General features: G+C 38.8%; 2 protein-coding genes across 3 annotated transcripts in view; one reads left to right on the top strand and one right to left on the bottom strand.

Moving 5' to 3' along the window:
• The window catches only part of LOC124412741 (dynein axonemal heavy chain 1-like), a 67,254-nt gene that overhangs the window by 19,786 nt on the left and 20,020 nt on the right, over positions 1–27,448 (bottom strand). The window lies entirely within an intron of this gene.
• LOC124412366 (thyrotropin-releasing hormone receptor-like) lies at positions 3,125–26,212 on the top strand. 2 transcript variants are annotated; one of them, XM_046892177.1, is made up of 4 exons: positions 3,125–4,922; positions 24,009–24,183; positions 24,621–24,726; positions 25,702–26,212. In XM_046892177.1, exons 1-4 carry the CDS (start codon positions 4,083–4,085, stop codon positions 25,931–25,933), a joined length of 1,353 nt encoding a protein of 450 aa, XP_046748133.1. In that variant the 5' UTR covers positions 3,125–4,082; the 3' UTR covers positions 25,934–26,212. The 2 variants fall into 2 exon arrangements, with proteins under 2 accessions (XP_046748133.1, XP_046748132.1); XM_046892176.1 differs by having other exon boundaries at positions 24,009–24,198.

The following is a 27,448-nucleotide window of genomic DNA, read 5'->3' as shown; positions in this document are numbered from 1 at the left end:
CGATCACTTGCAAAACAACGTAAAACTGCGCCAGATATAACGGACGGATTGAATTGCTGTGCTTCTATTAAATTTTTAACATGAGAAAGTAAAGAATCGTGTTTTTTCTGAATTTATGAAAGAATTTTTTGCGAAGAAATTTACTTTTCGACGAAATCAATTACAGCTTGTTATTTTTATCTGGAAATCGATTATTGTATCTCTCTACTATCTCTCTCTCTCTTTCTCTTTCTCTTTTTTGCTATAAAGAAGTCCTGCAATAACAGAGTGTCGCATTCGGAGATAGGCGAGACAGTGCAAGAACTAAATTACTGCAATTGGTACGTTGAAAAAGTTTGATTCTGTACGAGGGTAAAAGAAAAAGGGAGAAAAGAAAAGATGGCAAATAAAGGAAAAGAAAAGAAAAGAAAAGTGGTTCCACGCCGGGTTTATGGGCTCGGACTTGACTCCGATATAATTGACCCCCTCGATATCGACGGTATTCGGCCACTCCCTCGTCTATTCATCATCATCGACGATCATGCCCCGGCCCACCCTTTGACCACCAGCTTTTATAGGCTCGTTGTATGAGTAGCCGAGTGCCTACTTACGCGCCAAGCGATGCTTGTGCTTCTGAATTCTGTAACAGGGTGGAACTAAGACTAGAGAAGGGGTGGAATTTGGGTAAACGAGGGTCGATTCGAGTTGGTTCAAACTACGATGTCTGAAAAAAGCGATTACTACAATCTGCTATAAACATCTCCAGGAGATCTACGGTGAAATTTTTTTAGCATCAAAGCGTGCATAAGTGCTTTGCTAAATTTAAATGGCCAACAACGGTATCTCGAAATATTCAACTCGGTGGCAGCTGAGTTTCAACCGCAAAATCTGCACACGTGGAACGTAAAAGAGGGATAGTGTTATTTGCAAAACAGGGAGAACGAAGCTAAGGTATAGTCTGCATATATATGTATATATATATATATATATATATAGAGCGAAAAATCGAAACGCGTATACAGCTGCTTGAATTATTTATCGGACACGGCAATTCGTTATTACGAGACTGTTCGGGATATTATACATATACACACACACCCTCGATCACTCGCCCAAGACGTTTATACGTATGATTTACGGTCGCGTAGATATATGGGAAACGGGAATGTAGAGCGTATGGGTAGGTGTGTTGAAAAACACGCTTTGAATTGAAAACAAAAAACACCTCTCGACGGAACTCAGTCTATAAACCGTCATCTCGGATTCCGCATATCTGCAGGTGCTTGCTTGCTGTATTAGCCCCAAAAGTTAATAACCAAATTTTGTCCCTCGTCTATGATGATTCGAAATATGTTTTCGTTAGGTGAACAAGTGAAACTTGAGATGCTGAGTCAACGGATTGGGCAGCTTTCCGTTTGCCAATCTCTATCCACTTGCTTATCGAGTGGATTGGCCCATTTGCGAGATGAGATCCTAACACAACAGGCCTAGCGATCATTTTCCGGCAGATTTAGGCGCGATCGTGACGCGGAACACGTGTGTGTACAGTTCGGGGTCAATTTTGTACACCGAATTCCGTAGTCATGACTCCACCAGTGCGGATAAAAATTGACCGAGATATCGAGCATTCGATGAAGGATGTGCCCTGAAACGGTTCGGAACCCCGCCTATAGGGCATTCATAATAATAATTTATTTCTAGACATCTAAACTTATTGCTGATTTATTATCAATTAATAACTTTAATACTTCCTATGAAATATTTCAGGTAAAGTTGAGAGAACCTTGAATTATATTTCTGTGCGAAATTTTAAGAACAATTTGAAAAAAAATCGTCACCGCAGTATCCCACTGTCGAAGTAAATTAGGGTCGTCCAAATTTATCGCAGATTTCACGGGGGTTCGCAACCCCGACGAGTCCTACATCCGTCTGGTTGTTCTCACTTTGACGAGACTCGTTTGTTTTCCTTAAGCTCCCAGGAAACTCCTGATATCGGCGACCTTCGTCAGGGCAAAAAGTGAAGGCTGACAATTGCTTTGATAATAATTGAACGGTAGTTGACGTTATCGGGTAGGAAATTTGTCGAGCTTTCGTTTGATTAAAATTTGCAGCAAAAAAACTTTCCCAAATGAAATAACATCAGCTTCCAAAGAGTTGGAATCGGGACCTCGTAACCAATCAAAATCCTCAAACGTCGATTGTCGTTTTGCGTAGAATATAAAACGAAAAGATAAAAATCCCATCGTGAATCGTAGAGTTTCTTTTCAATGGCGAGTCCAAGTTTTTTGAGGACATGATCAGCCATTGTATCACCAATCTCGAAAGCTTTTATCGACAGGCAATTGTTCACCGAGATTTTGATAAAAAAAAAAAAACGTTATTTGGATTCCAAATTACCGTTCAAGTTTGAACAAAGTATTTGCAACTGAAGAAATTGCCGGGAATTTGCGAGAATTAACTGACTGAAAATATTCCCAAGCATTTCGACCTCGGGTAGATGTAAATGTATGTTAACATATGTATCAAAGGTTTCGGCAAACCAAAGCAAAGATGACAAGAGGGAAATTCTTGAAAGAGTCGAAATTATGTCCGAGCAACATGCCAAAACACGATGGAAGATTTATCTCGGCCGTAAAAGATCCGCCGCCTCTGCTTTTCGTCATTAGACGAAAGAGATTTCCCCCCCCCCCCCCCCCCAAAAAAAAAAAAAAAACTTGTCCGTTCAAAAAACGTCGCGAACATTTCGCCGCGCGTAAACTTCTGCAGTTCTTTGTCCCCTGCACGCGCGAAGAATCGAAAATTAATATTCTACATTTCCTCCCCCCCTCCCCCGATGCTTAAGGGTGGAGACGAAGCATTTGCCGCCAATTTGGTATCCGAGGCTTTGCGCCAAACGCCGATCGTAAGATCCGCAAGTCGTCATAAGCTTACAAACAATCGGCAATGGCCGATCGTGTCTGATCGTGAGTCAGAGCCGGAAACCAATTCGCGAGGCCCTCCGCAAACGGGAGCGCGTAGTTTTCAGTCGTAAAAGCCGGAGGTATGAATGAGAAGCGAAACGGAGAAGGTTGGCTAGGCGCATGCGATTTAACGTTTGGTGCTTCGAAGCCAGAGCAATCTTCCTCGAACGCCAGTCGAACTTGCGCCTGCCCTCTTTGATGGACACGGACGCGCAGCGTTTAAACCTCCGAGTCGAAAGATTTAAACAACGAGTTTGCCCAGACTTATTATATGATATTCGGCTGAGCAGCCGGCATTGCTATATAGACATTAAGTGAAACAGGCCTGGAGATTAAAGAAGAGCGATATTCTCGAGGAGTAATTGCCCGATGAAATAAAATTGTTGTAAACCGTTTTTCGTGTTTACGCTACGCGCCCTCCTTTTTCAATTTAATTATCAAATAAAAATCATAACAATCATAATAATAATCATAAAAGTACCCCCGGTGTGCCAACTCTATACGCCCGTGCAAATAAAGGTTTACTAAAGAAGAGAAAGAAAAGGAAAGGAAAGGAAAGGAAAGAAAAAAACTCACACATACGCTCACACACGTACACGCATGTAGATACACAGTTTCGGCCGAGCCGCGAATAACTCTTTAATTAGGTCATTGTGAGTATCGCGGTGCAGTTTCCGACGGCAAAAGCTCGGCGATCTCGCCTAAGCCCTAAATCGATGGCCAAACGTCACACGGGGACAATCAAAATCGGATTTAACGGAGCTTGACGGTCGGGAATCCATACTGGGTTATCGTAATTTATAGCAAAGGTGAAACACACTCAATTTGCGTATCGGGCTAATTGTGTTTGGTACATCGATAATTATACCTTGACTGTGGATCAAACGACCCAGCGTCGATACTCTGCATGCGAGAGAGCGAAATTTAAAAATTATTCAGTTCAGGCACGTGTTCGAGATTTTTAGACTTGTGGAGTGAGCTAAATGACCGCGTGAACAGTGTGGCAAAAGGGTGAGGTTGACGGAACAGACCGAGTCGAGTGATTGCGAACGGTAGTCAAATAACTGCGAATGTACGTAGACCGAGATATGGACAATACCGATCTGGTGTGAGGTGAAGACGTGCAGGAAGCAATCGGCCGACATGATCAGAGAATTGTCCCTGGGCTGCACCCTGAACAGGGTGCGGAGGGCCAGTCCTGAGGATGGATTCAACGTCACGGCGGTACAGAACTCGAGCTACGACACCCACGAGATACTCTACGACGGTTACGAGGAGAGCCAGGACGCCTGCTACTCGCTCTACTTCCTCCTCGAGCTATTCCACCTCTACTACATTCCGCTGATAATCCTGATCGGCCTCGTCGGCAACCTTCTCTCCTGCATTGTCTTTCTGAACACCCATCTCAAGATGAGGAGCTCGAGTTACTACCTGGCTGCTCTAGCCTCGGCTGACTTCGGATTCCTCGTCGCCCTGCTCCTCGTATGGCTGAACAACACCGTCGGATGGCAGGTCTTCAACAAGGCCGGATGGTGCGAGACCCTCGTCTACATCAGCGCGGTATGCAGCTCCTTAAGCGTTTGGCTGATCGTCGCCTTCACCGTGGAGCGATTCATCGCCGTTCAGTACCCTCTGCACAGGCCCTACATGTGCACCATAGCCAGGGCCAAGACCATCGTCCTCGCCCTGGTCGTCCTGGCGCTGGTCAGCCACTCGTACGCCTTCGTCACGGCGGGTGTCATCCCCACGCAGGATGGCTCCGAGGTCTGCGAGCTCAGGATGGAGTACCACGAGACGATGCGCATCATCAGCATCGTCGACAGCATAGCGAGCCTCATCGCTCCCCTGATCCTCATAATCCTCATGAACACCATGATCACGGTGAACCTCATCAGGTTCAGCAGGAGGTTCAAACCGGGACCAGGAGTCTCGACGCACTTCCCCAACAGGGAAAGGTCCGACATGAATCTCAACCAAATTCCGGTGAGTCTGACTCTTCCATGGATACGAGTTGTATTTCTGGAAAGATTATTTCACCCCGAATCACCTTATCCTTATTCGGACGGTTCACATCACAACTGCCCACTACCGATCTGGGTCAACTTCGAATATCGTACTGTAAGCACGTTTCTCGCTGTTCCTATCTTTAGTCCAACAACTAATCGCGGACGTGAAAAACAGATAAAAGACAATGTGGATTACGGCGTTTTATTCAACACTTATAGGCACGAAGGAAAGGATCTTTCGTCCTTCAAAGGTGTTTGCAATTCTGTTGCAAATGCAAATGCAAATTTGTTGCAATTTTTCGTTAGAAGTTTATACGTATATGTATATCTTTTCTCTCGACCGTCAAGTACGTCGAGGAACACTTTGCGCGCACTTCTATTATACTATTTCAATCGACATGCAATCAGTCTGATTGTTCTACCGTGTCCAATTTCGCAGTTTTCATTCGGTTTCGACGGGTTGATCCACCTGAACACCCGATACAATCGTGACGCAGCGTCGTGGATTGCGGTGTATATAACTTTTCCGTATCAGTCGAAACCGGAACTTATTTACCAACTTATTTATGCGTAAGCTTGTTTGCGTGTTGCTTCGGGATGCAAAAAAATATTGCAAAAACATCAGTCAGAGCTGCTACACTCGAGGCTATCCAAACATCGTTTGGAAGATATTCCAGCTTCGAATGTTATGTTTTCCAAAGATTTCGTTGCTGAAAGCTTGCTGAACTGAAAGTATATCATGCGAGTTATACTTTATTATTAACTTGAGACGACGCTTAAAAGCATAACAAGCTCGTCAATCAGTCATCTCTTTTTCTTCAATCTTCTTCATCTACTGTTCTGGGCTGCTTTTCTTTTTACCACCCTCCTTAACACGGTCGATTGCTTTTCGTTCCAAAGACCGAGACACCGTCACACCCAATCCACCTTTTAGTCTAATTTTTTTTTCTCAACATCACGAGTGACAATATCCGTCGAGGTGAAACATACGGGAGTGAAAAAATTGCGAGGATGCGGGGGGGGGGGGGGGGGGGAACAGGGACGTCACAATTGATCGCTGAGGTGACATTGCACGGGGATACCTCTCAACGACTGTATATGGGTGCGGATTTCTTCGACAGAACCCGATGATCGATGAAGTCTGCAAAAAATTGCCAGGTTTTCGTTGTTGAAGCTGAAAATACGTCGATAGCTGCAAATACGGCTTAACCAATCCTCAACCTTTGCTTGCGCACTTTCCAGCAGTGATAACGAAGTGCGGTTACAAAGCTGAAGGATAACTTGAGTCTGCGGCGAGTCAGAGGATAGAATTAACGTTTCGAAAATTCAAACCGTCGAGGAGAAATAGAATATCGATAATAGATCCATAGAGACAGTAAATCGCGGTCCTACAAACCGAGGGCTCAGAACTCAAAGATTTAAACGTCAACGCGAGTCCCATGAAAAATCAGAAAAATCCAATCAGACCGCGAAGCTGTCAGACGAGCTTATATTGTAGGACCTGAATTGAGATACTATGTACGAAAGTCGTTAAGCATTGATTGTGTGAGAGGCGCGAGTATTGGCCCGTCGGTGCACCGTGTTATTTTCAGCCCGCTTATAAATACCTATCCGGCGCTTATGTAAGCGTGCCATTCATCTTCATAGTAGTTACAAACCCAATGCCGTTGCAATTCGATGCAAACGACGTATAATAATTCATTTTTGTGTTTTTTTTTTTAAATTTTTTTCTAATTTGTTTTTTTTCTCCCTCACCACCCACGCCTCCGCTTACAGATCAATTTAACCGTCTGTGGAGTAATAAAAAAAAAAAAAAAAAATGGAGATCCCTCAACGCAGCGTTTTAAATTGAATTAGATACGGGAAACTGGATGAGAAGTGGGAAATTTGGCGCCACGTTCGGGTTGCAAAAATCCCTCTCGACACGAGCCGTAAATTGAAACGCAACTTCGGTGAAACGGAAGAGGTGAAATGACTTTTTTGCTAGCAGTCTTCTTTTTTGACATATGGAAGACACGTTCATTAGCCGCACCCCGTGTCGTAAACTTGAACGTGACCTTCCTCTCTCCCTCTCCCTCTCTCTCTCTCTCTCTCGCCCTCTTGCTATTTTCTTCGTTTCTATCCCCATCCACCCTTCCTTACCGGAAACCGCACGTGCCACTGGCACCAATTTTTGCCCACTAGTAGATATAAGAAATTCAGAACTTATTTATATATCATTCGTTACGAGAAAAAAAGTAACTCCCACGGGTCTAATCTACCGGATGAGAGGTTTCGGCAAACGAAAAATCCACTTCGACGGTCCATTTTTCATCCATCAACTATACAGAAATGAAGCGGATTTTCTACTTTCTCGGGATCGGTACAGTGACTTGAGTAAATAGTACCAATTCTAACGAATTGTTAGGTAAATTCTGTTTTCCATTAAAACTTGAGTCGACTTGCAACCCTTCGAAATTATACAGTTGAAAATATATGTTGGCAGATATCCGGATCAATTCGATAGACCGAAAACTTCGAGCTCGCTAGAAGAGAGAAAAAAATAATATAAAATTAAACTTAAAGGTGCGATACACGATTGTCGACGATTCATATATCACCGCGATTTTTACCATAAAAATATCGAGAGCAATGCGATGCTTAGAGATCTTTTGGCGAGCGACATCTAGACGAAGAAAAACGTACGATGTTGGGTATCGGTAAGCCGAAGGATCCCTTTTTTCGACTGGAGGATTAGGTTTGATCTTCATCCCAACTGTGGGTGGAGCGTCTTAGTCGAAGAGGTAAACGAAGAGAGATCGCGAGGTCACTTTCCGTGTTAATTGATTGATCGCTGCAGCTCGTGAAAAAGGGGGATCGCATTGGATCGCCTAATTGATGGAAACGACCCAAGTTTCTTCAGGCACCGAGTGTCTTTTATCTCCGTATGAAACCCAGGCCTGTATAAGACGACGCACGGCTTCCATAGAGTTGCTATTGACAACCCGATAAAACTCCACGAGCACCTTCAGAGTCGGTATTTACTACTTCAGTTTCGCCCAATGCCGATGCAGGAATTGGCTTGAATTAGGAACGACGTTTTCCGACCGGTTTCAAGTCTCCAGCCAATTGCGTATTAAGAGTCGTTAACGTTTTCAGATTTCAGCGGTTTGATTCCAACGAATTCAACGATTCAATTATATCCGACGGTGCAAGGAAAAGAGAAAGAAAAACACCCTTGAGGGTAAGATTAAATTGATAGAAAATCGGATGGCGTTAAATCGGAGATACGTATTGAATATTGAATATTATGTAATGCGCAACCAACTTGAATCAGAGAATCGACTGGCGATAAATTTTGGCCATCTTCCAGGGATTTATCCGCAACTGCGTTCTACCCATGTGTAACGAAAAATCGATAGTTTATCAAACAGTTTGTGACTTTCGGATTAAACGTGCTGATCTGAGAAAAAAATATCGAATTAGTCGAAATAAAAATCCGAAGCCAATGTGTTATATATGGGGCGTTCTATGCCGCATCGGACGGTTTCAAAAATTTTGATTTATGATTTCCTCAATTTGTTGATATTTTTTAGTACCTATCAAAAGAGCCCTTCTGGTGAATTTTTAGATTTTTTTAATTACTTGTTAACAAAATATCAATTTTGCAAAAAAATCGTTCTGTTTTTCGTTTTTTCTTCATAACTTTCTTAATAGTGATCCAAATTAAAGGTTATTTTTTTTTAAATATTTATTTTTAGATGGCCTTTACAGAAGGAAATACCACAAAAATATTCAAAGTGTTTTTGGTGGAGATATTAGAGTTTGAAATTTTTGAAAGTTAGTGTATCGTTCGATTTTTTTTCAAAATTTGATATATTTTAGAACAAGCAATCAAAAAAATCTAAAAATTTACCGAAAAGGCTCTTTTGAGGTGTACTAAAACGTATAAAAAAATGTATATATATATATTTATACACATCGTTTGCAGGAATAATTGACAACAACTCTGAAATGGTGTCTCTATAGTTCGCCATAAATATTTCGTGAATTTTTGCGACAACTAAAAACTCGTATGTAGATTTCTTTGATAAAATACTCAACACCCAGCAGAATATGTTACCAAGGGACGTCAGCGAACATTTTTAATAGGCCGCGATACACCCTCTCTCCCTCTCTCTCTCCCTCTCTCTCTTGATCCATCTATCCATGATCCTCTTGTCTTTTAACCGATCGTATTGCCCGACACGAGAACTGAGTTTACGCACGACAAAGATCGGTCGCGACACAGCTGCAAGCTTATCGCCAAAGTGTATGATATTCGCCGAGGCAAACATAGCTTATCGTTATTACTCGCTCGCTTTGTAACCACTCGTCTAAGCGAACCCGCCTGCATTACAGATCCCGTCGTCACGTTTACCGGATATAATGAATAATCGGCCTAATATGCCAGGGATTTTTACGCGCGGCAAAAAGGCGCCAAAGATCATATCCCAAAGCCCATCAGACACGAAGAAGGAAGTGATTAGTTTTAGAAAAATAATTTTCCAATTAGTTCGGGAGGCTCGCGAGTTCTGCAATTTTGCACACTCAAGTATCGATCTGTTGAAAACACTGCGTTTCGTGAAATCAACACGCGTGTGATTAGCGGGTTGGCAAATTAACTGGTTCAATTTTCGAGGGTAAAACAAACCTTTCTTCGAGTTCAGAGCTTTGATAATTCGAGCAGAATTTAATCCGGTAAGAGCTCATTTCCACCAGCTTTTGCGTTCAACAAGTCTCGGAAATTCCTTGATGCGGTGATTTGTAATTGTTGGAGAAAATGAGAGGGTCGCTCTTTCCCTTTCAACTTTCCCTGGACGTGTAAATATGTACCTTGAAATATTATTATTTTTACGGGAATGGACGATGGGGAAAATTCTTCAACCAGCAGAAGCTAAATTAGGTTTCATAACCGCTTATCGACGCTATAGAAAACACATTTCGGCGGCTCTGTATCTTCGCGGAAACCCGCGAACTTCAGGATTATGAATAGGTATTTTAATCTCGCGTGTTTAAAGCTGTTGGAATTCGTCCAACTGAAGGACAACTCGGTTTTTGCACGCTACTACAAGACCACTAATTAACACCGGATGTAAAATTCCCGCCGATTCATTCGTAATTCCGATTCACCAAAATCAGGCGACGATAAACTATTCCACGGCATATAGACGGCCAGAATTCATACATGAAAATTTCAACTACGATATCAATCATATTCGTGAACCGTAAATTACACCCCTCGTCTACATTCATTCTTCCTGATCGGTCCTTCCGCCGTCCAAAATCACCAGTTTTTATCCGGTAATCCGCTTCCTGAAACGCGTCAGCCTCCGCGATGTACAATTCATTTGCTATTTCACGCCAAACGTTGTCTCTTATACATATACGGATCGGAAAAAAGTCTGCGAAAAATTGATAATCCCAACAGGGTGTCGAATCCGCAGGTAAGCTCGGAAGAATTATTATACGTACGAAAATATTTTTTTGCCCGGGATAGGAAATCTGGAGAGATTGATCGTGAAATTTTTTTTTCTTGGTCTTTTTCTATCGTTTTTTTTTTTCTTCTTTTTCTTTCTTTCTTCCTCTCCTTGCCTGATTCCCGCGAGTATCTATCGACGCCTAACGAGCGAGCACCGGATGTGATACTCGCCAAGGATAAAGCGATTCCCATATTTTCACACTTCGGAGATAGTATTATAACCCTCCGACTTTGTAACCTGCGTTCAGGCTATGAATAACCAGAGTGATGAGTTTTGAATACTTTATAGTGAACGAAAGCAGCTCAGCTCTTTGGTCCGTCTATTTCTATCGCAAGCTGTCATTTATATATAAATCCGCTGTATCACACGACACAATCGGGCGAATCACTCGGACAGTCTCGCATTTATACATCGGCAGAAAATAGAGAAGGAATCAAACCACGTTCGAGAACTTGAAATTTAACATTCTTGATTAGGGCTTCGATTATATTGATAAGTGAATTCCACTCAAGGTTTTACGAGTCAACGATTTGCACAGCTGGTTGGGTTTTTACTCGTCCTATCAAATCTGACTTTTGAACGTTCAAAGCTACGAGGCAGCAGATTATATATGTAATATAAAGTCTCGAAACGATATTGGCCATGCCATCCCGTTTGTTTACTCGGCGAGAGAAGCTTCTACCCAATAAGCTGTCTTTACCGAGAGACAGAGAAACGCTTAAAGCAGAAAGACCCGATGATGTAGAGTGGAAAAGAAGAAGGAAAGAAAAATTCTCAAATCTATTCGCGGTTCTTTGCTGCTATAATTGCCGCCGTATTGCTATTCTCGTCATGTGTAGAAAATAAATATAACACAAGCTGACTCAAAGCAGTTTATACAGCAACCCCTCCCCGCTCTAGAATCAATTAACTTATATCACCTGCAGCGTGAATTTCTACTGATATGCAACGATTTTTTGAACAACAAATTTATGCCGGTTAAACGAGTGAAAATATACAATTTATATATAATATTATGAATACTTTTTTCCACGCAATGCGAAGACACGAGGCGAACGAATCGTTCGGGTAATATATAAATAATAAAAACTTCCGGAAGTACGTAAATTTTTACGTAACGTATTTTACGACGTCATGTTATTATGAAATTTTAATCGACAAAAGAGAGTTTTAGCTCGGGATTATTATTCCGGTGGGGTGTATAAACGGGAATAACTACATCCGGTTTGCCGGATAGACGAGAAGCTCAGCGAAATTAAAAAGTAAATCTACTCATCATACCGCGGGGAGATTTGAAATAAGTATTATCGATGCTGGGCTAGTTACGGAGCTAGTTTTGCGAAACTGTCGCCCGAAACTTTTCGACTTTTGGTCTAATTTAAGACGCGAGAGTTCAGAGGTCAAGTTGAGCGTTGAGCTAGCGTATTCATGCGAGCATTGTCGACCTCGCGAGTGAATTAGCATGTCATCACAGTGAATGAACGAGTCGATGGAGCCGAACCTCGAAGCTGTTGCACAGAGATTGCCATTCGATAAAGAAAACTAGGCGACTAGGCCAGTGGGCGAGAAGAAGAGTGACGATTCGGAGCTTCCGAATGGCAGAAATAGCTGAGTGTGGAAAATAAGGGAGGGATTAAGGATGAATGGGACCTTGTACGATCTGCATGAAACGTTGCAAGAGTTATAGACGAGAAAAAGTTATAATGAAAGTTAGAAAAATACGAATTAAATAATATTATAATTAACACAAGCTAAGATATGCAACAATTTGAGGAAAGGTTTTATAATTAGAATGGCCTTTTTTCTATACCGTTCTATAATTTTATGCTTAATTTAATTTTCATAACGTAACAGGGATGAGGTTGTTTCACTCGTGTTCAGTGTAATTAGCGCAAATAAAATTGCATGATATTTTTCAAAAGGTGGTTTGTTTTCTACTCTTGACTTTTGATGCCAGCGGCAAGGCTCATTCATCCTCAATCCAAAACTTGAGGCTAAAGCGTGAGATGATGAATTCCGCAAAAACATTCATGGTAATTGATTACTTTCCCAGATTAATTACAACCCTCGATTATTCTGACTCCCTTTGCTATTCATCCCTGCGGTTCGCGGACTGACAGGCTCGTTACGCTTTGCAGTTGGTAGAGAATGACGGGCGAAGTGTGATTTACGGGGGTTCGAAGAGTTTTCACCAGAGTTTCGTGCTTCTATAGTTCAATTATCCCCCAACCATTGTGATTACGAGGAGTTTCGTTTTCTTCGAAACTCTTCCTTCACCGATGAGAAGTCAACTTTCTCAAACACCTCGCCACTTGATTTTGGCCAACCACATTAGACGCTAATTTAATTAGACAGGAAATTCGAGCCCTTTTAGGGTGTTCTTGAAAGCGCTTTACGGTCGTTGAAATTTTCCCAAAAGTAATTTCAACCCAAGGAAGGTCACCTGGAAAAGTAAATGGATCTGACTCACGGGGAGGAAATTTAATAAATCAGCATTATTTACCGAGTGAAATTAGTGACCGAGGGTAAATGTGCAATGTTAAAATAGAGATTTGAAGCGGTGTGTTTTTCCAGCTAGAGCTTGTCAGATGAATTAAAATATCTCTTTTCCTGAATATTAATCTCGAGACAAATTGAGCCGAAGAATTTACTCGCCTTATAAATTTTACCGTTTTAATCAATTTTCTCGAAGCAATGATCGCACACGATAAATACACTTAAATATAATACACATATTATATAAATGGCGGGGCAGAAACGAGAGGAGATATTACGAGGGAAATTGATTACCCTGGTGGTGAGGAGAAGCATGTTGTTTATACGTTAAAAATAACCTCTGAGCCTTCCGAAAGATACACAATATACGGTATGTCGTCTTCGGAAATGTCTTCAATCATCCCATATCGAATTCCAGTTCTTTCTTCTCCGCATTGAACTGCGTACTTTTCTTCTCGTTTATCGGATATACGATAATAGCTGCAGACTCGACATTTAATGTATACCTATGTACAAAAGAGGCAGAGAGAGAGAGAGAGAGAGAGAGAGAGAGAGAGAGAGAGAGAGAGAGAGAGAGAGAGAGAGAGAGAGAGGGGGAGAGAAAGTAACGAGTGGGTTTCAAAGTTAATTGGATACGGGAATGCAACGTCTAAGTTGGTGTGGAAATAAACGAAAGGACGATGATGGTAGGAAATTTATTCGAAACGTTTTCATTTCGAGAAGTGTGATCGATGAGAGTTAATTGCCGCGCCAATCTGCACGTCCTATTTTATTTCACAGTTTTTACGATTTTATGTACGTACCTACTTTTGTGCCTGGATTTCATTGCTTGGGAAGACGCTGGCTCGTTTCTCCTTATTGTTACATCGCTTGCCAATTACCATTGCGTGGCGAAAAGCTCATTTCTTGCACGTCTCGCAGAATGTTAAAAAAAAAAGACAGGATAATATAAGCAAGCTTTATTTTGGTCCATAGGTTTGTCTTGGAGGACGTATAATTTTTTTTTTTTCATTCATCAAGCTAGTAACTACCAATATTCAATCTCGAAAATTTGACATCCTTGTGGAATGGAAAGAACGGGAAAAAAATATTTAAAAAACAATCAAGCCATCTTGCTTCTCTTTTCCTTCAATCTCGTCGCAAACGTAAAACGATATCGCAGGGAGTTTTTTTTTTTTTTTTTATCTCGTTCATACGAAATGAAAATCGTTCGACGTATTGTCGAAAAAACAAAGGTGGGAAAAAAGCGGTGGGAGTAATTTTTGACAGTAAAATTCCCCGAACGACGAAAACGCAAATGTCTGGCTGGCGATTCGACATACCTTAAAAAATCGAACGAAATTTCTGGAAAACAACTCCGCTAACTTTGCCGTCAAAGCTTTGCATGAAAAAGTTTCTCTTATGACATGCATGCCCAAGTGGATTGTAGATTATAGCATAAATATAAAAAAATTCAAAAATTGTTCAAGTTTCGAAAACATGCAGGGAAAGGAAATTTGCTTTCGCGCTTTGTAAATCGAATTTTTATCGCCCTCGCTTTGTTCTTGAATCAAACGCTATTATTATTCGAAGAAACAAAAAAATCTCTTTTACCTCGCTTACAATTAAGTTAACAAACCATCTCTCTGTGTACGTCCATAAATTACACCAAGAAAAATTTACAATTAAGATTACCATACAGCCCTTACTTATTTTCATTTTTTACCATAACCGAAAAACATAGTTCTGCCATACGCTACGTAAAAATGAGTTTTCTAATTGTGAAAAAAAATCCAGTCCATGTTACTATACTTTCTTATTATTATTATTATTCGTACCATATTACCTTCTGATAACCGTTTAGATAATTGATTTCAACGACTTGTTGATTAACTTATACAAAAATATAGTTAAACGAACAGACAGATTACGATAAACGATTATTCAAATATTACTATCTTTTCCTAATTTCATTTTGCAGCGCAAAAAATTCACTAAAAAATTCCCTTCAACAGCTGTACAACAAATGAAATTTTTTTCCGCGTATACGCTGCAATATTACCTATGCAAGCTCTGAATGGTGCACTAAAAAAACCTATGAGCGTAACCTTCGGTGCAGGTGTACGTAACCAGTGTAACAAACGCGTGCTGCAAACCTGGATGTACATTCTAGAGACTGAATTGCACCGCGTAGGTGGATGCAGGCTAGGCAGTAGGTAGATATGAGGTAGGATAACCTTTATATGTATTCCGCGCGTTGGGAAATTACGCTTCTCATTTTATGGTGAGAGTTTCACCGGCTTCACGTCGTCCCTACGGCGTCTATCCGGCTATCTACGTGCGTCCACGTTGCGTGTCGTGTAATCTCGTAACACAGATCAGAGACGGACAGAAGCTCGAATGCATCTCTCGCCATGTGACGCGACACTCCATTAGCAAGGCTTGGAGTAGACGAGCCTTTTCCACCCTCGCCTCGCCGCGAAAGTTTTTTTTCTCTAGTTTCATTTTTTCGCCCTTATTTTCCTCCTCCTCTTTGTTTCACCGAAATCTCAACGCACAGACGGATTGACTAACTTTCTTTCATTCTTTCCGAACGTAGAACGTAGATTGCAGACTCGATGTTTGGTGGGTATATAATGCAAAAGCTTGTACAGAATTTTTTCCAATCTTCTTATAAGGAAGTTATTCCACGTTGATGTCAACGGTTTCATTTCTTTTGCAATATGTTATGGTAGACTGAAAACTAAGCGATGAGTATTTTTTCTTTTTACTTTTTTTGTTTGTCTGCCATTGAATTTTTCAAGCGGGTGAAACCACCCTCCAACGTTCGGCATGCTAAAGGGTGATTTGGCAGTTTAATTCACATTGTAGCGTATGCACATTGAACCATAGCAGACGACGTTCTGTCGATATATAATCACTCTGTTTTTCGAGTTTTTCGGTAAACTGTAATTTTTTTTTTTTTTTTGGTACAACTGAAATATTTAAAAAAATATAATACAAGCGCGCAGAGAAATTACGAAGCGTTTCAGAGACTGTCAATATTTCTTGGGAAGACTCTGAAGCTCATTACACCCTTAATTTCTTACGAATATGATATTATTATGATATAGTTGAAATGTGAATTTTTAACTCAAGTTTTTCCGACGTTTTTAAATTTACGAAACTTGAATCCATTGACAAGAATCGAAAACAAATTTCTGGTTTATACGATATATATGATATGAGATTATATTATATGTACATATGTATAAATTTGATGTTATCACAGTAATTATATACATATATATGCATACCTTCATAGACGTCTGACGGAGTGGACGTATATTTATAAATCGATCTCAAGTTCGCGTATAATATAAATTGAAAAGCTAAACGGTATAACAAGAGATATATTATAGCGTTAGGCAAGCACGTGTACGGCATGCTTGTGTTGCGTGCGTTATACAGACGAATTGATATACGGCCAATAAGACGATCGAAGAGAGCGTGTATTAAATTCTCATCAATCTTACGTGTGATACAAGGTGTATCCGTAACGCGACGTTTTCCACAACTCGCAGATACAAAACTCGGTAATCCGTAAACACCTTACCAATTGGATAATTTCGAGATAATCCATTTGCGAAATTTTGGCTATATCGAGGGGTCGAGGCTTCACAAGCCTCATACCGGAAACTTCGGAGGACGGATGTTTGACGCGATTCAACGACGATCGTCACACCTACACGTTGTTTATCCTGAGGTACAATCCAGCACTTTCTACCCAACCCGAAATCCGGCTGCGAGGACTTTGATGGATCCTTCTAAGCTAGAAATTGTAGCCACACGGAGTGTTGCATGCTTTGGAATTCGGCCAGCAATGATAGACTCTTTCACGAGCCTATAAAACATCAGATGCGGAAATTTTGCTTGATCGAAGTCGAAGAAAAACGCAGTGCGACTATTTTTTAATCATATCATTTTTCTTTGTTCTACAGCGAAATAATACCGCCTAAAACATATATATATATATATTGGTATAATAGTATATACCAATCGACTTTCCTGCAGATATATCGCATCAATTTATTATGGGTGAAAAACGAGAGCCAGCCAGCCGGGACTTTGTTCGGTTGCCACAAATTTAGGGAATAGGTTCACACCTTTCAGACTTCGCACCTATTCGCTTTGCAGGTTTTATATAGAAATTCTTTGACGAGATCGATCGGAGTTGTCAAAAACCTTGCGACGTTTCTTCAACCTCCCGCGGGAAATTTGAAGACCATAATAAAAGATGATATCGTATTTCTGTTTCTTTTATTTGACTTTCTCTCTCTCTCTCTCTCTCTCTCTCCTTCATTATACCTTTTATTCTTCGTATAGCTTATAGATATTATACTTATATTGTGCATTGTCTGAAAAAATGGAGTAGCTAAAAAGGGAAAAAGGAAAAGGGGAAAAATATTAGTGCAAAGAAAGAGAATAAATGTAGAGAGAGAAGAGAGGTTTATACATATTAACGTCAATTACGGACGTTAGATTTAATTAGTCAAGCATTGGTGACTTTTTTCTTATTTTTTTGTTTTTCTTGTAGCAATATCTCATTATACTTCGTTTCAAACCGTTGAACGACGTTTTTCTTCCAATTCGTAATCAAAAGTAAATTAACTGACAGTATTTGATTTGAACTTTTCAAGAACGCGGCACTTACGGAAGTCGACAGGATACGAGAAAAAAACTTTTCTGTGAAATTCAATTAACAGGACTTTTCGGTGAAAAAGGAAAGTCTAAAGAAATAAGAGAATGCTCTTCCCTTCTTCAATGTTTTTTTCTAGACGTGGGCGGAAGTCGAGACGCGAACGAAAAATACGTACCGAAAAATTCCACAATTATTTACAATATTCAACTCGGATCTTCGAGTGTTGATTTTGAAACACACTAGTATAAACAAACCAGAATATGCGTTTCTTATACGTGTCTTAAAGCCAGATGCAACATATTTGCACGTCAAATATAATTTGAGATCGACATCAAACTTGCTTCCAATATAAATACGCATCAGTCTCGCAATTCCATTTCACCCAATGCATATTGCTCGGTTTCCAAGTAGATTTGAAGGTAATGCTGTCCACCCTGTCAACCTTCGGCAGAAATTTTCATTCTTCAATGAGGTTTTCTTGAAGAGTCAAGAAATAACAGATTTAATAAAAGACAATCTCTGCTTACAATATCCTTTATGCGAAGGGTGAAAGTACGTATCAAACCTATTATGCGTCTGATGATCCTTCGGCTCGGTGAAACGATTCGAGAAATATTTATTTTCAGTATTGTTGGGTTTAGAGTGGTTGGTAAATCGAGCGAAATGGTTCTGCAGTAATAATGACAACTGTACTGTATCTATAGTCGATTCGAAACGAAATTGCACTTCATTTAAGGATATTAACCACCATCGCATTAGTTTACCAAAAAGTGAATCGTTAATAAAATTACCATACTTTACTCCATTCTGGGGAAAATTTTATTGCGGGGTAAATTGCAGACAAACAGTATAAATTACGTGTAACTTGTAACATGTGCGCGGTGTCTCGAAAACCGCGGGGTTCATGTTTTTCGCCTAGTGTCTCCTGGGTGTTACAATTAATTTCCCTGCATTTCGGGCCGATAAATAATGCACGATACGTGACTAAAACGCGGTTTTCACACCACAGCAATTAAGGGCCTTGCGGTAAATCCACCCCCCATCGCGAAATCTCGTCTCGACTAGTGCTGTCCGATTAATCGATTAATCGAGGGTTTCGATTCGTATACCGATTAACCTGCAGATTTATTATAGATCCAAGCCGCGATCGAATTATTTTCAAACATTGCCGTAATTAATGGGGTTGACGGCCTTCGAATTAAGTATAAACCGAATTTTGTTGCTCTATTCTTGCGGCTTCCCAAAACTCTAGCTTTGTATTGTATTTTTTTTTTTTTTCTATTTAAATTTTTTCTTTAAAAATGAAAACACAGAGAAAAAATACGGAAAGCCTGTGACGGATGCAGGATATACACGCCATGGAATATCAATGAGCATATTTCTCCCTGTGTATGGGACAGATGGTGTTTCCCATCATCTGGACCGCGTGAATTTTCAAGGAAAAAATATCCCGAACCGTGTTTTGATTCTCCGGGGGAGAGAGAAAGAGAACGCGTCTGTGTTCGACAAAAATAATACGAATTCCGTGTTACGTTCGCGATTTAAATTCCGTGGGAGAAACATTTTTTCAATGTTATAACAATACAATTATTATGATACGGTGTGAACGAATTTTTTACCCTTCCGCATATCAATCATCGTTTATACAATAATACTTATTATAATAACTTGATTAATTCACAGGTTCGTTATATATATATATATATATATCCAACGTAGAAGCGAATGAAACGTTAAATAAACGATGCAACAGTGAGAAAGTGGTTTTTTGTCCGGCTGAAATTTCGTCTAAATTTATTTCTTCTAATCTAAATAAAGCAAATAAAACGCAGAGCAAATTATCCGGTTGGAAAAACAAATTAGAGAGCTCGTCAGGGTGTCAGTGAACCCGAGTGAAACCTTCCGCAAAAACGCATGACGAGACGGCGGATCAAGATGCAGATAAATTATGGCGAGATGCTCGCGTCAATGAGGACGCAATCACGTCACTCTACGCATATATTAAACACCTACGAACATGAGCGGAATTTCTGTAGGTGAATCTGTGAGGGATGTTATAGATGAAAGGGGACTAATTGTTGCTTGAAATACAGGGTAGCAGCTTGCTCTAAAAAATAAATTGCAGCAGTAGATATTCCCGCCTGATTCTTCTCCAAAGAAGACAAAGTCTGAACTCAAAGTTTAATTTTTTCAGTTACCATTAGAAAAAAATTAATCCCTTTACACAGGGTAAATTATATAATTTATCGTAGACACGAAATGCGCAGATTTTCCACCCTACAGCCTAACCCCGAAATTCAATTTTCTTTTTTCCACGTATCTTTTGCCGTGTGGAAGATAACAGGAGGATCAACGTTAAGTAAGGCGAAAATTTTGCGGTTCAACATTTTACAAGGTATATACGGGCCTCGTATTTTCTTCGAAAATTTCTACACTTTTTCATCGTTTCTACGATTTCCTTCACATCCTTTTAATATGTATAGGTATCCTGAGGCTGAGCCGGAAACTCGCTGGCTGACCAAGCGTGGGGTTTTACTACTTAGATCGTTGGTTGAAGCTGTCCTGCGGTTCATAGCCGGTCCTCTTTGCTCCGGCGTTTATTCGCCTGTCCCATTAACCAGAGATGTTCAATTACGCGTTACAGACGGTGTTTACGTGTGGTTAGGTGCAGAATCGACCGCGTGAAAATGTCAGTCGGAATTAACAGCTTCGTCACCGGTATTCTTAGTCGTATCGTGCAACGATGTGTCCAGCTATCGCTAGCGAATCGCGTATCCTTACAGCACCGTTTCAAATGTCTTTGGAATTATAATGGTAAATTTAGATAATAGATTTTCTAGTTATCTGATCGATTTTCATCTTGAATCTCGAAAATATATTTTTTTATTATGGTAAAAAGTGAAAATAATCGAGGAACGAATAGCAGTAAGAAATTGAAATTTATTTCCTTTATTTTTTTACCGTTTTGACAAGATTGATCGATGTTCGGGAAATCGCTGATTTTAACGATGCTAAATCCGGTTTGGCGCAGCCAAATTCATACGCATTGCAGTGTTCGCGATTTTTATTAGCATATCCCGAGTCCGCGAGTTCTCGACTTGAGCTTAGACGGTCGATGGGCACATTTTACGCGGAAAATTGAAAAGAAATTCTTTCGATCCATCCTGAGGCTGAAGCCACCTATTACTTGCACATAAATTACATTACGTATACGGGTATTACGTTCGTAGAACTGAGCGTAGAACCCAGGCCGCGTCATATCGCTGAAACTTATATTTTACGTGCTATAAAATTGCAGAGAAAGAGGGGAAAAAAATTAGGACGAGTTTATCAAAGTTTCGTTAACAATATTTAAACGTTAAAATCAATCTATATAAGTTCATTGGAAATTTTCAACATATGCCTTAGCTTAAATTCCAAAAGGCTTCCAACGAAATTAATATGTATAGCTATACACCGATAAATTAGGTTAGCAGAAAAGTGCCGTTCTTATATACTGACAAAAGATACGAAAGTTTAAGGTGATTCTACCGGACAAAGCCGGGGATACAATGGGAAGATACTTTTTAATAAAAAGGGAATTTTTTTACAAAAGGTAAGATGATTACGCACGACATTCGCAGTAAAAAAAAAAAAGGCGTCGATCCTGGAGGGAGAAAAACAATTATCTTTCAGGCGTGAAAAATAAAATGCCGATATAAAAAGAGAGGAACAAATTACCCGGAAACTGTTGGGGGTATTTAATTGCGCCCAATTCAGTGCCTGATTGAGTTTACCGCTTTGCCGACGATTCCTTTCAGGGTTTCATCCCGAAGGAGGGTAGACTCGAGAATCGACAAACTTCCGAGGGTAGATCGTTGACTCTAGAATTAACCGCTTGTATGACTCGAAATACTGATCAAACGCAACGGAATTGGCAGGGGATTTTCACCGTTCAACACTCGAACAACACCGCGGATTTGAAAGAACTCCGAAATAAAAGAGGATAAATATCATTAATCAAATGAAAGGCGCGATGTTTCGTAATTCTTTTTCTTCCTCATCCTCATCCTCATCCTCATCCTCATCATCCTCCCCTATCCGTAGCTTTTTTCCTCTCCTGAACGTTATAAGAAAACAACCGCGCGAGGTCCTCCGCAAAAAACCAGTGGCAAGAAGAACTTTCATGATGATAAATTACGTCGCTTTTACTATAATAAATACCCCTACGCATATGCAGACACATATATATGTACATACACGTATATACGTATAAAATATATTGCGGGATAATAATTTCGAATATCGTTATCGTCCGATGCAAAATCTCTGGCCGATTTGTATTATTATTAATATTATTCAATGCCGAACTAACATAACGAATAACTAATATAATTATCATATCAAAAGGTATAATTTTAATAAATAATTAACTGTTTCACTTCGGACTGTTTGAACAAATAAATTCCGATACTTGAGTAATTGGTTATTGTCCTGTATTTATAACGCTGATAGTTGCATTATTATCGAACTGTAGTATCAAACGCCGCAATGATATGAAGCCGGGTTCTGGTCGATGTGTGAAAAAGAGAGAGAGAAAAAAAACCCAAGAATATTGATGAACGTCGGACAAAACGCAGAGTGACATTACGTAGGGCGTCATATTATTTTTTCCATATCTCTGTCGTTAATGTCCGCCATGCGGATAAATGTATCGTTAAAAAATAATAATACTACTTAGCGTGATTGGAACCATTCGCTTGATGAATTATTATCGGCGTTGAATTACATTGATAGGTAACGAACATGGAAATGAAATACGATTATCTGTTACGTTTATAAATTGAATTCTGCACAATTCTTGATATAGCGAAATACCTAATATTATATCAAATTTAGAAGAGGGAAAATTTTTTTTTTCCTTTTTTCTCGCTCTCTTATTTCTTCTCTATATATCGAGCTTTGAGAAAATTATAATTCATACCACGAAGCCGATTGGCGCCCCCTCAATACCGTTTTCCATTCCCCGAGGAAATTGCGCGAAAGGAGGAAGGGTTTTTACATAAAACAGAGAGAGAAAAAAATACAAGTGGAAGTACAGCACTTCGAATATCTGCAAATTGTTACCAGAAAAGAATGAAATTCGAATATACCTGATTGTGCGACGATGAGATTTTCCGTGCCGCAGGAAACGGACCGGAAAATTTACCCGGTAATGGAAATGCGGGTGGGAAAGTTTTCCACTTTTTAACTTCCCCTATAGATCTTTGACTAAAAACTTGCAAATTTAAAACAGAATCCAACTAATAGTATATAACAATTCATGGATAATAAAAGGAAACGAAAATTCGATGAGATTGGAGGCTGATAAAAAATATACATAAGTCCATACGTTTTATTAATTTTATTATATATATATTACGACATATTCGTGCATTATTGACTTAGTTGCCAAATTATTATAATCGTAAGAATCGAAGATCAGTTTGAAAAACTCAAAAACAGAAATCAATTCACTACAAACTAAAGCTTAGATATCGATGCTTCGTTTGAAATTGCTTTGAAATTATTGAAAATTCAGTCGATTCTTTTGGGTTCACTCTGTTATGGCTAGGTTGATTCTGTAGACTATTTACTAGTATATAGTAGTCGAAATAGATATTCCCTTCTTTTGGTAGTCAATTCAAAAAAAAATTCCAAATAGTTTTGTGAAAATCAGGCTTTCGAATAAAATGACTCGACGAAGTCTGCTAGATTATTAACAATTTTTAAGCGGTTTAAAATCACTAGCTACACTTTTTTATTACAATATTATACCAATATTTTCAATTATCGTATTTTAAAAGAGATCTTCGTAGCTTACGAATGCAATAATTCCAAAAATATTCAACTTCCGACTGTCTCGTGATAAAATTAACAAAAAAAGCATAAATTTTTGTCAAATCTGACTTCTGGATCAGAAAATCGATTAATTAATTAAAACCCGGGAAACCACGCAGCACCCCTTAACTTTTGAGACGCCCTTAACTTTTGAGCCGCCTCGAATTCTTTACCTAAGAGTTTCAGTTCGCAGTGAAATTGAGTCTTGAAATTCTCGAGATTCAAGAGCCTCTTTCGGCCGGTGTAATGAACGAGGTTTGAATAACGAACGCTATGCTTTTGGCTTTATCTTTGTACTTCATTAACCGTAAGAATAAGGAAAACGAGTAGAAAAAAAATAAACTTGTATAAATTATCCACGCAGAATTAACATGCAGCCGGAGAAGAAGAGAATTAATGAATTAATGAAAATACATTAGATTAAGGTGAGAAAAGAAAACCGTAATTTCCGCTCTTTTATTAGCCACGGAATTTTATCAAGTCAATGGTAAATTGCGAATTAATTCATCGTCGTAATTCCTAAAAAATTATTATTGTTGGCTTTCAGAATGCCAGCAGTAGCAACAACGGAGCTGTCGGCCTGACTCTAGTCCCCGAAATCGGATGGCGAAGAAATCCGTCACAGCAATCTTTCCATTCGTCGAAAAGTATTCATTCCCACCACTCGAAGAACCTGCCGCAAACTACATCGGCCGCCATCTACCCTCGATGTACTTACGGAGGTAATAATACCAAAGGTATTAAATACCTTTCAGAAATAATAAAATCGGTGACGATGTCAAATATTGATTTATTCATTAATAAGCAATGAAAGAAAAAACAATTTTATTAGATAAGCATTGCTTTTTATTTCAATGTGACAACGTTCAAAAAAGATAGAAGCAAAATTGTTTAATAATAAATAACGATTTTCGTTATTATTCTATCTATAGAATCAAAATTTCTTCGTTTAATATATAAACTCAAAAGTAAATTTATTTTCTTTGTTCATCCGTGTAATACGCCTGAGTTTCGAGCGCTGCTTTGATATATTTGTCACAGCCATAAAATTTTATGCCTATTTATTGACTTTTTAAAAAAATATTTTGTTTGTTGGTTTTTTTTTATACTTTTTTTTTTTTTTTTTTTTTTTGTTTGTCTTCTTTTCTTGTTTTTACAGACGGAAGCGCCTCGTCCAGAAATCCAGCTTCCCCGAGGAATCAGCAGAGTATTACAAAAATGCTCCTCCTCATCAGCACCGTTTTTATACTGCTTAATTTACCCAGGTAATTTGTTTACCCAGATTTCAATAACTCGACTCTTTCTTGGCCTGATTATTTCTATTCAATGATTATTACAATTTTCTTTCATTTCGTGTTTTTGTTCTTTTTTTTTTTTCTTTTACTCTGATAACAAGTAAATAATCGTACAATCACTGCAGAAATAACAAATCCTCTTTGAATACTCAGAATGTTTACTCGATTCGAGTGGACAATTATTCATTTTTAAACAAGTCGATTAACTCTATCATTGCGCAATTCGACGAAAGGTTCAGACTTTTTAAAATGCGCTTTAGACAAGTGATTATCGGTATGATTAACGATGATTTCAGAAAAATGGACGGATCATCATTTTTCAAGAAAACCATTCGCTTGTCTCTGTAACTTTTTAGTTGAGTAATTATTGTTTGAAAATATGAAAGTCTTTGCATACAATCGAAACTATGCCAACGATCATTAATTTTTATACTTGCCATGTATGTATATATGTATATATATATTTAAGAGTAGTATTTTGTTGAAAAATGGTATAACTTGTGCAGATGATGAATCCGCAGGTATAACAAATAACTTTTGGAAAGTCTCGAGCTCCCGTTTCCATCGCTGCCACTAATCCGACGTGGGTTGAAAAAATTTGGCCTTTTCCAAAAACGGTTACAACCTGACCGAATCCAAATTTCCCGATCCATTAATCAAAGTCAGTTGGTGCATAAATCCTACAACATCCACGTTCGAACGTGGTCGAAAAAATAGATCATGAAACGATGAATCTAGACGCGTGAAAAAAAAACACACACACACAAAAACCAAAATAAATTTTAGCAAAAATTTCTGGTATGGTTGACAAATTGAACGGAAATTTAAAAAGAAGCCCGATCAAAAGTAAAAAGATGCGGTCGGCAAAAAGCAGCCTAAAAACGTAAAATTTAAAAGAAAAATCTCAACAAATCTCCGTGGTGAGCTTTCTCTTTCACTTTTCAGCTACGTGATCCGGCTGTGCGTGTTTTTCTTCACCCTTGCCCGAAAGGAGACGCCCCTGCTGCTCTGGTGTATCCAGCAATTTTTCATGCTACTCTACTACACCAACTTCAGCATCAACTTTGCCCTATACGCAATGTGCGGCATCACGTTTCGCCGATGCCTAAAGCAGCTGATGTGCAAGGTGCAAAAAAGCATCACAAGGTATCACTGCAACCCTCAACGATACATATAGCTAGTCTATAGGCGTATTCGAACCATCCGAATCAGGCGTGGGGAGAATATTGTTGTCGCTAACGGTGGCCGGGATTTAGTCCCTAGTAATATCAATCCATGAACTTTGTTTAATTGTGGTAAAGAGAAAAGCGAGTGTTTTTTAGTGACGAAAATCGCCACCGGACGATCATAGATGAGCATATTTAATATCTCTCTTTCCGTTATTTTCGTTTATACGTCTTTGAACAATTAATATTTCTACATCTAAAAAATCTATAATCTTAGATCGTAGTTGACGCCCGGCGATAATGTGTTTTTGTTTGTTTGTTTTTTTTTTGGTTTTTTTTTCCTCTGATTCGCTAAACAGAAAATTGACGAACGTAATTAATTTACCGACTCAAACTTTCATCCAGCTGCTTATTTTTTATATTTTTCATTGTGTATTTTTTTGTTTTTCTTTTATGTTTTTTTTTTTCTTCTTTTTCGTTTGCTTTCTTTTTACAGTCTCGTTGTAAGTTTTTTGACCAAAATCCAACGATGGTGAAGACGTGTGGCCGTACGCCGGACGTAACGAGAGTAGGAAAAATTTCGGAAGAGTTGAAAAAAACACAAAGAAAAAAAAAACTAAAAGGCTATAAACACATATATATATATATATTATTACTCAAAAATCTAGTCGTCTAGAATCATTTATTTATACTTTAGTACGTAAGTTAAGCAGAACTATTTCGATACTTTATATACCTAATAGACGTTAAGAGAAAATTGAAAAGAAAATATGCAGAGAACGTGAAAAAAAAAAAAAAAAAAAAAAAAGAATGAGAGAGATAAAACATAAATATAACGCGGTCATCTATTAATGTGAAGTAAAAAGAATTTCAGCTGTTAAATAATGGATTTCATGTCGCCGCAGGGCTGTATATATATATATATATATATATATATATATATATATATATATATATATATATATATATATATATATATATATATATATATATATATATATAATGTAGATATATTTTGCGTGCGATATAGAGAAAATATTTAGCAGAGGAAAAATGTGATAAGTTTTCAAACGTTTGTCTGAATTTTTTAAAATTAATTCGCTCGTTTTATGGTCACCGCATATAATGCATAATATGTATCACTTGATAATATCGAGTTTGATAAATAATTTCACGGTATATATATATGCATCTTTTAAGCAGGTAACCCACCCTTCGAAAAGGATTCGAAACAGCTGTTTCACTTTCAAATAACTGATCCACTTTGTTTAAGTACTACATCACAACCTTTTATTATTTGACGATAATTTAATTAACGAATAATTGACAATGCGAGGGTTGGCAAAAATCTGATGAAAAGAAAGAAAGAAAAAAAAAAAAAAAAAAAAACCTTAAATAAGCCGAACCTTATATGATGGATTGAATGAAGTCCTAATACCTGATATAACGTTATTATACGATATACATATAACCTGTGAATTTCAAATGCCCGTAATAGCATGGCAACGAAGACAAATCACTCGACG

This window comes from Diprion similis, chromosome 11 (assembly GCF_021155765.1).
Source record: "Diprion similis isolate iyDipSimi1 chromosome 11, iyDipSimi1.1, whole genome shotgun sequence".
Taxonomy (NCBI): Eukaryota; Metazoa; Arthropoda; class Insecta; order Hymenoptera; family Diprionidae; genus Diprion; species Diprion similis.
Note: the sequence above shows the minus strand (reverse complement) of the source record. Positions and strands in the feature narration are given on the sequence as shown.

Coding starts and splice junctions, on each gene's coding strand:
- LOC124412366 (XM_046892176.1), top strand. CDS start 4,083: ATGATCAGAGAATTGTCCCTGGGCTGCACCCTGAACAGGGTGCGGAGG. Junction 4,923..24,008: donor TGAATCTCAACCAAATTCCG/GTGAGTCTGACT, acceptor GTTGGCTTTCAG/AATGCCAGCAGTAGCAACAA. Junction 24,199..24,620: donor CGGAGGTAATAATACCAAAG/GTATTAAATACC, acceptor TTGTTTTTACAG/ACGGAAGCGCCTCGTCCAGA.